The sequence below is a fragment of the Podarcis vaucheri genome (genome assembly GCF_965113315.1).
Source record: "Podarcis vaucheri genome assembly, chromosome: 11".
In the NCBI taxonomy this organism is placed as follows: Eukaryota; Metazoa; Chordata; class Lepidosauria; order Squamata; family Lacertidae; genus Podarcis; species Podarcis vaucheri.
In genome coordinates, this window is record NC_138749.1 from 51,197,673 (window position 1) to 51,212,272 (window position 14,600).

Below are 14,600 nucleotides of genomic sequence, written 5' to 3' on the forward strand. Positions count from 1 at the left end.
CCACAACTCTTAGATTGTCACTCTACACATAATTCCACAAAGCAAATCATTGCCTACAAGGTGTTATGTGCTACATCACCCCTCAGAAAAGTCATGGAACTGCATTGTTCAGTCTTTATGAGTCCTGTCCTCAACTAGATTGTGTAAACCAGGCATGGCCAAACTTGGCCCTCCAGCTGTTTCGGGACTATAACTCCCATCATCCCTAGTTAACAGGACCAGTGGTCAGGGATGATGGGAATTGTAGTCCCAAAACAGCTGGAGGGACATATTTGGCTATGCGTGGTGTAAACTAATTCAGTCTTCCCAAGTCTATAAGAGACTATGCCAGGACCATTTCCACTCTAGGTAGTTTCTCCTTCTCTTCCCTTCCATCTCTTCTATTGTGTTCCACTGACTCCTCTCTCTGCTTGTCCCGTCCCCTCTTTGGTCTCAGTCAAGAACCTAAAAGGGGCACAAAGCCTTGTTTACATGCTTTTAAGTAGTTTTTCATATCCTGCAGCATTTCTCCTACGAAAACAGGGACGTCCCATTCCGTAATGATAATTTTACTATTTATACCCCACACATCTTTCTGGGTTGCTCCAGCCACTCTGGGCAGCTTCCACCATATATAAACACATAATAAAACATTAAACATTTAAACAAACACTTCCCGATACAGGATTGCCTTCAGACGGCTCAGGGGTCGGATAACTCCATACCCTCCAACATTTCTTCAGGAACATCCTACCATACCTTCCAACATTTCTCCAATGAAAATAGAGAGAGCCTAAGGAAAAGTGGGATATTTTGGGATCAAATAAGAAACCAGGATGGCTTTTCTAAGCCAGGGACATCCCTGGGAAATAGGGATACTTGGAGGGTCTGATTTTTCTATTTTTAACTTGACTGGGAAGGTTCAAGGAGGACCCCAGATTTCTTGCTTTAATAGTAATAATAATAATAATAATAATAATAATAATAATAATAATAATAATAATAATTTATTTGTACCCCGCCCATCTGGCTGGGTCTCCCCAGCCACTCTGGGCAGCTTCCAACAAAGATGAAAAATACACTAAAATGTCACATATTAAAAACTTTCCTGAACAGGGCTGCCTTCAGATGTCTTCTGAATGTCAGGTAGTTGTTTATCGCTTTGACATCAGATGGGAGGGCGTTCCACAGGGCGGGCGCCACTACCAAGAAGGCCCTCTGCCTGGTTCCCTGTAACTTGGCCTCTCGCAGTGAGGGAACCACCAGAAGGCCCTCGGAGCTGGACCTTTAGGTACCTACAGGCTCAAAGGAACCTACAGATGCATCTAGGGGTTGGCAAAACCAGCCCCTCTCCCCGGAGGGCGGCACCAAAATCACCTATCAGACTATGCAGCCTATGGTATATGGCCTGTGATTGTGTTGCCACCTTCTAGACCTCTTGTGGAGGAAGTACACACAAAGAAGGGCCTCAGATTGTGATTGCAGGGTCTAGGTCAGTTCTTACGGGGATATGCAGTCCCCATTGGTTCTATGGTGTATGCCTCACACTGTACTAAAGTGCACAAAGCATTAGAATAGTACAGTGGTACCTGGGGTTACAGATGCTTCAGGTTACAGACTCCACTAACCCAGAAATAGTGCTTTAGGTTAAGAACTTTGCTTCAGGATGAGAACAGAAATCGTGCTTCTGTGGCGCGGCGGCAGCAGGAGCCCCATTAGCTAAAGTGGTGCTTCAGGTTAAGAACAGTTTCAGGTTAAGAATGGACCTCTGGAACGAATTAAGTACTTAACCTGAGGTACCACTGTACATGCTGTTTCTTTTCTTGCCTTTTTCCGTGTACTTTATTTTCCTTTAAAAAGAGAATGTGTCTTTTTCTGTTCCCTTCTCTTAAAAAGGAAAAAAGAAAAATAAAAGAAGGCAAAAGGGAGGGGGGCTACCAGCATATAACTGGTGAGAGATGGAGCTTAAAATTTTCATTGCTTTCAAACCACACTGTGAAACTTGACAATACTGCTATGCTCTTATACTAACCATATAGTTGTTCCTATACTATCTCTAATATGATTCTCACAAAGCAATGCCATTTTATAGTGACCTCTGGTACATGTAGTCAGAGCTCCTTGTAAATCTCTTTATGCAATCTATCACCAGTTAAAAGTTGCCAGCTTTCAGGTTTTGTAACGAACTTGGAGGCTGGCCCAGGTTTAAACTGGGATTCATTTTGTTCAAGCTTAGGCCAAGTTTCCACAAACCTTGAACTGACTTATGTTTTCCATTTTGAAGCTATGTGAAACTCTGTAGGGTTTGTACGTCTCAATCTATAGCCAGATGATTCTGCCTCAGCTGCCTTTTAAGTTGGATAAAAAGAAAAACGAAGAACATTGTCCTCATAATGTTCTCATAAAAGGAGTCCAAATCCTTTAGCCTTTATCTATAGCTATGGAATTCCTCACTCGAAAGGTGTTCAGAAGTTGTCACTGGTGCAGAATGCAACAGTTGCTTTGTGCTAGGACACTGGCTTTCTATAGCATTCTGAGCCTATTCAAGGTGCTAGTTTTTTGTATTTAAGAGACAAATTATGTATATTAAAGTGAATACAAAAAACAGCTAAATAAATAAACCATGAGGTCAGTGTTAACAGAAAGCTTGATAAAAAAGGCATGTGTTTCATCTTGCATTTGATGATTTGAACAAAACAAGCTTAGTTCATTGTCTTCTTGTGTTGTGTATGTGACAAAGGGGAACCACACCAAGGCAAAGGCATCCTCCTTCGCTTGTCCCTGTGCTAATTTCAGTTTGTTGGCTAACTTTTCTAGTTGGGCGGTTTCCCACCCATTTTGGTACCAGTAGCCCATGTTCACTCCTGATAGGTCCTTCCAGTGTCTAGTTAGGATGCATACAAAACAATATGGCTAATCTGACCACACAACCCTGCCCCCAAACACAAACAAGCAAGCCACACTGCAACCAACGGAATGCAAGCAACCAGGCTCCTGACCCCCTAATCTCTTGCAGTGCCAATAAAAATAAGTAAATTTGCAAATAAAGGACCTACCGGCATGGTGCTGAGACAATACCCTACCCAAACGCTATGCAATTGAACAAAAGAACGTTACCCTCCCATCTCTCTCCCTCCCCATCTCTCCCTGCCACAACTGCATTATGTCTACGACGATAGTGTCTCACACAAAACATAAATGAACTGACTATGGAGATGTAATATGTACCATACTTTTCCGTCTATAAGACACCCACTTGTGTAAGAAACCCCCCCCCCCATTTTGGGGGACTGAATTTTAAGAAAATGAGGGGAGAGGGCCCAAAGTTGTTGAGCCTCTCCCCCTACGCAGCTGCGGGCAGGAAACGCTCCCTGGATCGTTTCCTGCGCACAGCGGCATCGGGTGAATTTGTGTGCCATCCAGTTTGCAGGAGCGCAACTTCCCCCGATGCCGTCGCACACAGGAAACGATCCAAGGAGTGCTTCCCATGCGCAGCGGCATCGGGTGGATTTGCACTCCTGTCAAAGAGCTGGCTGGTGGCGCGACGCTTCTCCCCTCCCCACCCCCGCCATACTACTATCCGTGTATTGGACGACCCCAGTTCCCCCCCCCCCATGATTCAGGTTACACACTCCGCTAACCCATAAATAGTGTTTCAGGTTAAGAACTTTGCTTCAGGATAAGAACAGAAATCAGGCTCCGGCGGCACGGCAGCAGCAGGAGGCCCCATTAGCTAAAGTGGTGCTTCAGGTTAAGAACAGTTTCAGGTTAAGAACAGACCTCTGGAACGAATTAAGTACTTAACCCGAGGTACCACTGTACTTAGGCCGTTTGTTCATCTGGCTCAATGTTGTCTACACTGAATGCCACCAATTCTCCAGAGTTTCATGAAGGAGTCTTTACCACCAGTCCTGGAGATTAAATCTTAGACCTTCTACACGTAAAAGCTCTACCACTGGGACTGCGTACAGAACTCTAAGATTTCCTTTCTTGGAGAGTGTGCACAGTTTGTTTACAAGCCACACATCTCTCCTTCAAATGTTGCAGAGTTCTCTTGGAACACACAGTGGATGAGTATTAAGCCCGTCTGCTGCACATGACTTGGCCTTTAGGAGGTGAAAGAATGTTTAGCCATCATCACCATAAAATCTCCCGAGTCCTTTAAAATCAAGGACCAAGCCAGCACTGTTTAAAGCCAGTTCTGTCAAACAGTAAAGACAAACATCCAATTAAACACAAATACAGTCATATCTTGGGTTACAGATGCTTCAGGTTGCGTTTTTTCAGGTTGCGGACCGCCAAAACCTGGAAGTACCGGAATGGCTTACTTCCAGGTTTCGGTGGTTGCGCATGCGCAGAAGCGCTGAATTGCAAACTGCGCGTGCGCAGACGCGGGTTGTGAACGTGCATCCCGCAAGGATCAGGTTCGTAACTCGAGTGTCCACTGTACCTCTTAACTGAAAGAAGAAGAAAAATGAGGGTGAAAATGTTGTTAAGCCTTGTGCAAGGCGAGAGAGAGAAGAAGTTATATTTTAAGCATTATACCTAGGACGGGACTGGACATGGCCATAAAATGGATAGCAAATTCCCACCTGTGGGACATTTTACTAAAAAGCCAGCCTGCCTGCCTGCCTGCCTGCCTGCCTGCCAAGCAAAACAACTTCCCTGCTTGTCAGCTAGAAGTCATCTCCTTTACCAAAATGATTTCAATGAACAGGATATAATAATTGGGAACTAACCTTGCCAGAAAAAAAGTTTGAAGACATTTCTGAATAGTTGCACGTTCCCTTTTCATCATTTGCTGTATTGGAAGCATTTTAAATATATAAAATGTACTTACCATTTGTTGATGAGCTGTTTGTGTGTCTGTTCACACAAATCCATGAACCTGTTAACTTATACACTGGTATAGGAATACTTAATCTGGGAGTGTTTGTGCATCCAAGTGGCTATTGCACTTTTGTTGCTAGTAGTTTAAAAATCCCAGTACTGTCTTGCTTGCTTAGGCGAATAAGCAAAAAGCAACACGTGCCAATATGAATTAATCTAATTTAACAAAATGGTGGATAAAGAGTAAATATAGAGGAAAGTAAATTAGTGAAGGGTTGGGTAGGGAGTGGACAAGCCCAGGGACTTTTCCCTGCCTCCCAAACATAGGGAGGGGAAAAACGTCTAATGAGGGCCAAAGACAAGTGACTTTCAGATGCATTATAATACTTTTTATTATGTATATAAACTTAAGAAATGCTTTTAAAATGTAAAGTACCACGAACAAAAAATATTTTTATTTGTACTGGGTTTTCTAAAAAAGAAAAATGTGATACCCACAGAATTAAGGATTACATGTGTATTTCCAGGAACACTGAGAAAATCACTAAGCCTTTATAAAGGTAAAGGTACCCCTGGCCCGTACGGGCCAGTCGTGTCCGACTCTAGGGTTGTGCGCCCATCTCACTTAAGAGGCCGGGGGCCAGCGCTGTCCGAAGACACTTCCGGGTCACGTGGCCAGCATGACGAAGCTGCTCTGGCGAGCCGGCTAGACTACTACTACACTAAACTAAAATCCTTCAGAAATAAAATGAAAGTCTTGTAAAGAGTATAAAAATTTAATTAACCTGTGGATCCATGAGACCAGAGTACAAGTTCTACTGAGTTACAGTCGGTTTTGTGCTCTTAGGTTATTTAAGCAATTTTGGTCAGCAAAGTACTGAGAATGTAATGTGAATACTTCTTCACATTCCTGCCAGGAAAAACGTTTCTTTTAAGCATGCTAAAGCACATCTGGTTCTTCAAGTCCAAAAGGTAAAAAAGAAACTGAAATTACATGACTCTTAGTTTATTTTCCTTTTTTAAAAAAAGTAAAAATGGATAGTTAATGTCAAAGTCATACCATTCCTGTTAAAAACTGGCATCTTGCCTAGGTAAGGCCTGCAACACGTTTGCCCCTTTGCAATGTTTGATCTGGCTTTACATATATGAGAGGGGAAGGGAGTGAACTAAATACTTGCTGGTGAGATCACTTAAAAGAAAATCCAGATTAAAACAAGTATTCTTCTATTGACTGAGTTCTCATGCTCTCTCTTGCTCTTTGAGCCTTATAATAAGCCCAATTTTGTCAATACTCTCATATTTTGAAACGTTTCCTGCGCTGAAGGAGCTCAACTTAACCCCTAAAATAATGTTTACCTTCAAAAACCTAAAGCATCTTTTATTAATTTCAGGCGCCCTTTCACAAAGTGGTTTAAATAAATCAATAAAAATCTACTATCTGTTTTAGAAAGCTGTTCTCTGTGCATTTGGATACCTCTTAAGATACTCATGACCAAATTCTGCACAATAGTTCTTGAAGCCAAGGAAGGGGTTTTCATCTATGTTTGGATACAACTGAAAGCCATTTTGAATCAAAATGGCGGACTGCACCTTACAAAACCACACTGATTTTAACCTCTGATTTGAAAAGCACAGTGATATTTGGGTTTCCTAGAATTTCCAAGCAATTCCAGGTATGAGGCTATGAGTGTACAATAAAACAGAAAAGACAAGCAACCCTTTGTTTTTAAGGAGGTTTCCCTATTGCATAAGAAGCCCCTCTGGAAAAAGCCAAGATCCAATGCATTGCCTGTCAGTTCGTTTTCAGGGCCAATGACTGCAGAGATTCATGGATGACAACTGAATTACTTAACTATTTTTTCCACCCATAAGGCCATTTGCTTGTTGTTTTTCTGATTTGTTTTTGACCACTCACTTATTCAGAGTGGAACGCTATCATGAATTAGTTCAGCATGTACTCTATTCCCCAACAGCACATATCTCAAAAAATGTTTAAAAATAATTAACCTTGCCTTACATATATAAGTTCACTAAGTTCTAAATACTCAGAAATAATTAATCATTCTATTGGTAAAGCTGCAAGTACAAAATTTATTTTAAAAGTATATTTATATAGGTCACTAAGCTTTTCATGGTTTGTGGCATTCAGATTTCTTTACATTAAAACATACAATAGCTTGTTTTTCTAACTGATTCATGCCAGGAATAGGTAATGTCTGCTACACTTTCAGCCCTGTCTGAAGGTTTATACCCACCCACACCCCTTCCAATAAAATGTCATATATGTTAGGGCGGTATGTCGAAAATGGCGGAATTTTCTAAAATTATTTAAAACGTCCGGGAAACCTTGGGCATATGCCAGCCCATGCAACCAGTGTTGCTTCTTTGGCAAATTTCCCCCTAAATATTTCACTTTCTGAAATATGGCAACCCTGATATATGTATGTAAGGCTGTCATTATGCAGCCCCGACTAAGAGCTGGATTTGCATGAAGTCAGGATGAGGTGGTGAAGCAAAATAGAAGGCAGTTTTCACAACAGCAGTGCCATGGCATGGGAGCCGGGGGGGGGGGAGTTTGAGGAAAGCAGGGAGGAAGCAAAACGAGAGGAAATGCTGGTTTAAAACAATGGCAGAGGTTTGAATAAAGTACCTCCATACAATGGAATATTTGAGGGCTCTGCATTCTTTGTCTCTCTCACGTGAGGAAGCTGAGGAATGGAAGTGGGAGAAGTTTGAATACAGTGAGAAGGGTAGACACTGGAAGCAAAAAAAGTAGGTGATTCAAACAACGGCAGAAGTTTGAGTAAAGCACGGATGGAGGTTCACTGAGAGTGAAAGTGTGGCAAGAGGGAATGAAGAGGAAATGGACATTTTAAATGAGAGCAGAGGTTTGAGTAAAGTAGAGGTGGAGAAAAAATGACAGGGGGAAAGTGGTGATTTTAAAACAAGTGGTAGAGTTCACTGAGTAGAGTGAACAAGGGGTGATACTTAGGGGAAAATTTTAAAACAAGGTTTGCCTATAGAAAGTAGGGAGTTCGGAAAGGCTCTGCTATGTTAGCTTTTTAGTACTAGCTTCTGCGTTTCATCCATCTCAGCTATTCTCTTTGCAAAAATTGTTTTCAACAACAACAATCCCTCAGTGTCACTGCATCCCTGCTTTACTTAAAATTCTGCCACTGTTTTAAAGCACATTTTTCATCTAAGTGTCTCTCCACCCCCACTTTACTCAAACGTTTTTATTGTTTGAGTACAGTGAGAACGGAGGAAGACTGGGGAGGGGGGGAGTGGCTGTTTAAAACTCCCCCACTTCCATTCTTCCACTGCTTCATGTGAGAGAAATACAGGATACAGAGCCCTTAAATGTTCCATAGCAGCTTCTCAGAATTTATTTCACTGCTGGTAGGTACCATGCGTTGTCTTCAACATCTTAATGATTCAGTGTAGTAATTTAGAAGATATATTAGTCCTAGTGCTGCAGCAATAAAACTGCAATAAAACTTTTGCAAAGCTAAGCAGGGTCCAGCATGGTTTCAAACTGGATGAGGAACCGTGTGTTGAGATTCCTGCATTGCAGGAGATTAACTACATGACCCTCGGGGTCCTTTCCAACTCTATGATTCTACAATTTTATTAATACGCAAGTACCCATATATGCGGGTGACGCTGTGGGTTAAACCACAAAGCCTAGGACTTGCCGATCAGAAGGTCGGCAGTTCGAATCCCCGTGACGGGGTGAGCTCCCATTGCTCGGTCCCTGCTCCTGCCAACCTAGCAGTTCGAAAGCATGCCAAAGTGCAAATAGATAAATAGGTACCACTTCAGCGGGAAAGTAAATGGCATTTCCCTGCACTGCTCTGGTTCACCAGAAGCGGCTTAGTCATGCTGGCCCCATGACCCGGAAGCTGTACACCGGCTCCCTTGGCCAATAAAGCAAGATGAGCGCCGCAACCCCAGAGTCGTCTGTGACTGGACCTAATGGTCAGGGGTCCCTTTACCTTAACCTTTATCTTTAAACATATACGTACAACATCCACCACCTGATCTTAACATTTGCTAACTGAACAAACTGGTAGGCTTACTCTTAAGCGTCTATTCATCCTAATGACACAGCAACACTTTTTCAGCATGGTGTGTGTACAGAAAAGGGCTGCTGAATACGAGAGAGGACGAAGCATAGAAATGGGGATGGTCTGTGTACAAAAGAGTTGGGAAAAGGAGGAGGTAGAAAAAGGGGTTGAAGAAGGTGAAAATGGTGTGTATGGCCAAAGCAGGATGCACAACAGGTGAGGGGAGAATGCATGAAAAGTGATGTGTGATCTGAGAAGAAAGAGTTGAGAAAAGGGAGGAGGAGGGGAAGGGTAGAAGGAAATAATAATAGCATTTCTTGCCTACATGCTACATGTTTCAAAAACAAATAACTTGTGAATTCCACAATACAGCACAAAAGCCAAGGACATACCCACACTTGCTTTGCCTGCGCAATATCTGTACTATGTACAGCTAAATTTAGAAACTAAAGCCATCTTCACCTAATTTGTTTCAGTTGCTGTTGCGCAAGTAACAGTACATTTCCAAATTTTCACTAAGAGAAGATAAAGGATTTCTCATGGTGAAAATATACAACAGTTCTCTATTTATTGTTACCATTACCTTTATTATTTATTCCAAAACTGATTTATTTATGATATAGTTCCAAGCAAATATTTTCTCAGTGATAATAATAATAATAATAATAATAATAATAATAATAAATTTATTTATTTATTCCCCATTCATCTGGCTGGGTTTCCCCAGCCACTCTGGGTGGTTCCCAACAGAATATTAAAGCCACGATAAAACATCAAACATTAAAAACTTCCCTAAACAACATATTTGTTTTCCTTCATTAAAAACTGGAGTTATATCCTCTGTTTTGCTAGCTTTTCTTCTTTCTTAACCAACTGTATTCATAGTTACAATGTCTGTTATTTAGCAGGAATTGTAAAGGAATTTTAAAGAATGTTGCAGGCGAGAAAAAAGATTGGTCTTGCTACCTTGCCCCCAACACTGTTCCCAAGAACTCAGATTTTCCTGTCAAAGTTCAGTCAAAATGAGCAAATAAGTTAAAACATAATTAATCTACACATAACATATATGTGGTTCATCTGTTCATGATTAAATGGATTTTCTCTTCCACTGTTCCTCTCTCACTCAAACACCTGTGCAATCAGATTACGTTACCTCACTCTCTCATGGTCAGCACGATGGATCTTCTTAGGTCTTACAATTCATTTAATAGTAGAAGAGGTCAAAAAGGAGTTCTTAAGCCTAAGGGAGGGTTTGGAATATTTCCAGAAATGCTTATACAAGAGAACGAGAGAAGGGATTTAGAGTCTCTGTCCCATGATGCCGGGATTGCTTGACACTCTGAAGCAGGAAGGAAATGGAGGATGAAGTGTTTTGGCAAATTTCAAAAAACCGAGAGGGGATAGCTGGAAGAAGCAAAAATAAATAGGGTGCAAAGTGTACATGGCAGGCGTTTTATGGGAGAAAATGAAAATTGGTGTTCCTATCAAGCATCCGACTGAATTCCTCTGTTAGGGTCCAGACTCTAAACCCCAAACTATGCCCCCCATGATCTCAGTCCAATATATCATAAAACCACAGGCAGTGAACACTATGTATGAGTTTTCCCCCAGTCTGTTACACCTACCTTCACATTTCTGAGTTGCTTCATTCTGTTTGTGACCAGCAGGGCATTTGCACTCATACGATCCAACTGTATTGATGCAATTTCCCCCTTGGCAGATTCCAGGGATTGCCTGACATTCATCAACATCTGCAAATAAAATATGCATTTTCAATACCCTAAATGAAAATAAACCTCGTGTGAATGCTAATACAATGTACACTAATGTGTTTTCTTGCTGAGGGCAATGATAATGTGGAATCTCCATCTCCAGACGATGGGATTAGTTACCTCTATGCTCATCAGTATTCCACAAATCCTGAAACCTCAAAGGTCCCTGCGATCTAGTGCTGCTGGGCTCCCAAACCCGCCCACTCAGCCCGGCTGGACTGGCTGGAATTCAAATCAATCACCTGGTGAGAAAGCCTCACCAAACCCCAGCGGCCGGCCTGGGAATTCCCCAAACTGCTGGCCATTTGTCCCAAGTATTGCTCCCTGGGTGATGGGAGTCATCTGCAATGGGCCATAACAGCTGCCCACCCTATGACTAGGTAAGTAGCCATTTCTGAAGCGTTTTAAAAGTTTTTTTTTATTTTTATTTAAGAACTTCTGTAACTTCTGCATCCGCTGAGTATGGAGAAGCTACCATCTTATTTTAGATGGCCCCATTTTGCTTCTACACTATTAAATTTCCACATTACAAGGAATTATTCTATTTAAAACCAACCAACGAACAAAAACAATTCTAGTTCCAGAAACCTGAAGACACATAGATTGCAAACATTAAGAATTTGAAAGACTTTACAATGTAGACATCTAGCTAAACATAGTTTATTATAACCATTGATTGCCAAACTTCAGTTGTAACTAAATTTGCAGAAGTGTTTATACTTTACTGCTGAAACTATGCTGAGTTTATTTAGAAATAAACAGCCTCCATAATGCATAGAATAGAGTTGATGTAAAGCCATGTGGACTCCTGCATGTCCTTCCTAGAATTACCGTTTTTTAGTTTTTGGTTTACAATATAGGCTGTTCAAGAGGAACACCACTTATAATGAGGGTACATTAGATCAATTTTCTTTCTAATAAAAAATGACTTATGCATTCAAGTAGTCTAGAACTTTGTTGTCTGAAAAAGCTCAATGACTCTGCAGACATTCTTCAATAGTGAGGCCAGATTTTTGTCTGGATGGTAGGTGCAATGGTGACCAATCTTTCCACCCAGAACCCCATGACACAGGCACTTACGTTTCTTTTTCATCTCAGCAGTGCTAATTCAGCACATTAAAAATCCTCAACACATCCCGCACCTATATACAGATTTTAGCATGTTTAAATGGCACATTAAGAATTTTGCAGACTGTTATCATTATTATTACTTATTGAATTTATATACCACCCCATACCCACAGGTTCACAGACTGTTGATGATGCCTTTAAGAAACTGTATTTTTATGGGAGAAATCTAAATGTAACAAGATGGTGCTGTTTCAAACACTATCAAGTTAATTGTGTGAAAGGGTGAGACTGGACTTCTATTCCTAAATGACGCCAGATACAGTTATACCTCATGTCGCATTAGGTTCATGTCGCATCTTTTCAGCTTGCAAATGCAGCAAACCCAGAAGTGTGTATTTCCAGGTTTCACCATGCGCGCACACGCAGAAGCATTCTGCATGCTTAATACCTGTACAGAAGCGCTCTATCACGCTCCGCGCTTGTGTAGAATCACCACTCTAGTTGTGGACTTTTGGGGGTATAAACAGCACCCCAGAACGGATCGTGTCCGCAACTAGAGGTACCACTGTACACTGTATTGGGGTACCATTGACAGTTTTCCAGGAGGAAGATAAACTGATGAGCCGAAAATATTACTATGGAACACATAAGGTTTCAGTTGTGACACTTGGCTACATAATTCAACTTTCGTACATTTCAGTAGAAATTCCACTCAAATATATTGATCTGTAGTTATAGGCCAATGAAATTTTGGGATTCCAGTGAGAACCTGGCAACTGGTTGGAGGGCCTGACAGGAGAGAATAAAAGGGCAGGCTCAGCATTTTTTAAGGGGCTTTGGAAGACTGTGAAGATGTGTGTTGAAGAAAAAGAGACAAGTCTGAGAGTTTGGAACGGAAAGCTCTTGTTGCCAGGGGAAACAATCAGTGTCCATAGGGGGCTTAGGAAGTGAGGAAGGAAGAAGGAGGACCCAATGCTTTAAAGCTGAAATCAATGAAAGCCCAAGCTAAGAAGGTCTGCAAGGACAGAGGAAGTCTCCCACCAAAGTCCTTTGGAAAAGCCAATGGGAGCAGTGGCAGACTTTGGGCTCTCAAATTTCAGTGGTGCCCTGTGCGACACAAATTTGGTACCCCCTGCCTCTTGTGCTCCGTTCTATAGAATTGTTGTGGTTCCCCTTGCAGTGTGGTGCCCAGTTCTGCCACATTGGTTGTGCCACCCTAAAACCACCTCTGATGTCACTACAGTGGTACCTTGGGTTAAGTAGGGGGTTGGATTCGATGGCCCTTGTGGTCTCTTCCAACTCTATGATTCTATGATTCTAAGTACTTAATTCGTTCCGGAGGTCCGTACTTAACCTGAAACTGTTCTTAACCTGAAGCACCACTTTAGCTAATGGGGCCTCCTGCTGCCGCCGCGCCGCCGGAGCACAATTTCTGTTCGCATCCTGAAGCAAAGTTCTTAACCCGAGGTAATATTTCTGGGTTAGCAGAGTCTGTAACCTGAAGCGTATGTAACCTGAAGTATATGTAACCCGAGGTAGCACTGTATTATATTTCAGTATGTTAGCTTGAAAGAAAAAAAACAGCAAGAAGACTTCAGGTGATCAGCCAGTGATTTAACAGAGCTGGGGCTTAGAAGGGTAATTGGCCAGTGATATGGCATAAGGATACCAACTAGAGCAAGCTTCTCTTTAAGACAATAATTACATTAAGACAACAAATACAAAATGACAATAGGTTGGGCAGGAGGAAGTGCTGGGGGGAAATGTGTAATGTACTCTACCTCTTCGCCAAAATCTTCTCCTGTGAATTTTTTCAACCAATCTTCATCAGTTAATGGGGAAAAAATTGTCTTCAAAAATTATCAAGGGGGAGAGGATATTTTGGTAAATTTCTCATGGGCAGGGTGAAGGAATTTGTTATGCTTCTGTTACTTCTGAGGTGACCAAAGGGTACTTTGTGAGTGCCCTTTCTTTGATTCAACAAATCATCTCACTAATAGCTGTGGAGTATCTGGGGTTCCTGTGTTTTAAAGCCCAGGGCAAGACGTCATAAGGTAAGTCATCCCATGGGGCTTTTTCAGATTAGGAAGCCTGGAGTGGCAGGAAGAAAGCAGAGTGCAGGAGAAATCTTTACTGGAAGGCAAAATGCATATACCACCCTTGGCCACCTTGAAACAATAAGGTAAGCTCAAAAATGGAAAATTCTAAAGTGCTCTGAGAATAAGGCAAAAAAAAAAGTGAAGGAGAGAAAAGTTTTGAGACACTGGAGGGCAGATTTCAGCACTGCAATTATTCGCCCAAAGTTAAGTCCCACCAGACACGTATTCCCACCAGACAGTATTCCCAATAGCCTCTTTCAGTTCTTAGCTGTAAGGTACAGGGTTTGACCTTTAGCCTTCTGCTTCAATGTACACTCAATGCATGGAGGCATTCAGTATAAGTAGACCTTTTATCTGCCAATGTTGCTTATTCAAATGCAGCCAACTGTGTCAGCAGAGCAGTAGCTAATATTAACAATTTACAGATGTTGTAAGTAGCAAATTAATGTGCAAACAGCAATATATGAATTCTCTGGTGGCCACTACTTCTACAAAGAGTGTCTCTGTTTGACTCCTTCACAAGAGAATGTTTCACAGCTAAATGAGTTGCAGATATTAAATTATTAAATAATTAATTGCTCTACTAGCAGGAAACAAAAATAGGCTAGGTTTTCCTCTCTCCCTGCAGTGAAAACATTTTAGTATTTAAGAAACTTTATTAATCATTATCAGCTTTAGTTCGATTTGTGGTTAAAAAAAAACAAGGAAGGGGGGAAAGACAGCAACTTGCATTATGTTAAACTGTTCTATGGAAAAGAAATCAGGAAGTGAAATATGAATGG

General features: G+C 41.5%; 1 protein-coding gene across 1 annotated transcript in view; it reads right to left on the bottom strand.

The window, feature by feature from the left end:
* The window catches only part of FBN2 (fibrillin 2), a 140,752-nt gene that overhangs the window by 90,747 nt on the left and 35,405 nt on the right, over nt 1-14,600 (bottom strand). Inside the window, exon 7 of the mRNA XM_082191530.1 lies at nt 10,502-10,627. Within this exon, the coding sequence (XP_082047656.1) occupies nt 10,502-10,627 (126 nt within the window). The remainder of the gene's footprint in view (nt 1-10,501; nt 10,628-14,600) is intronic.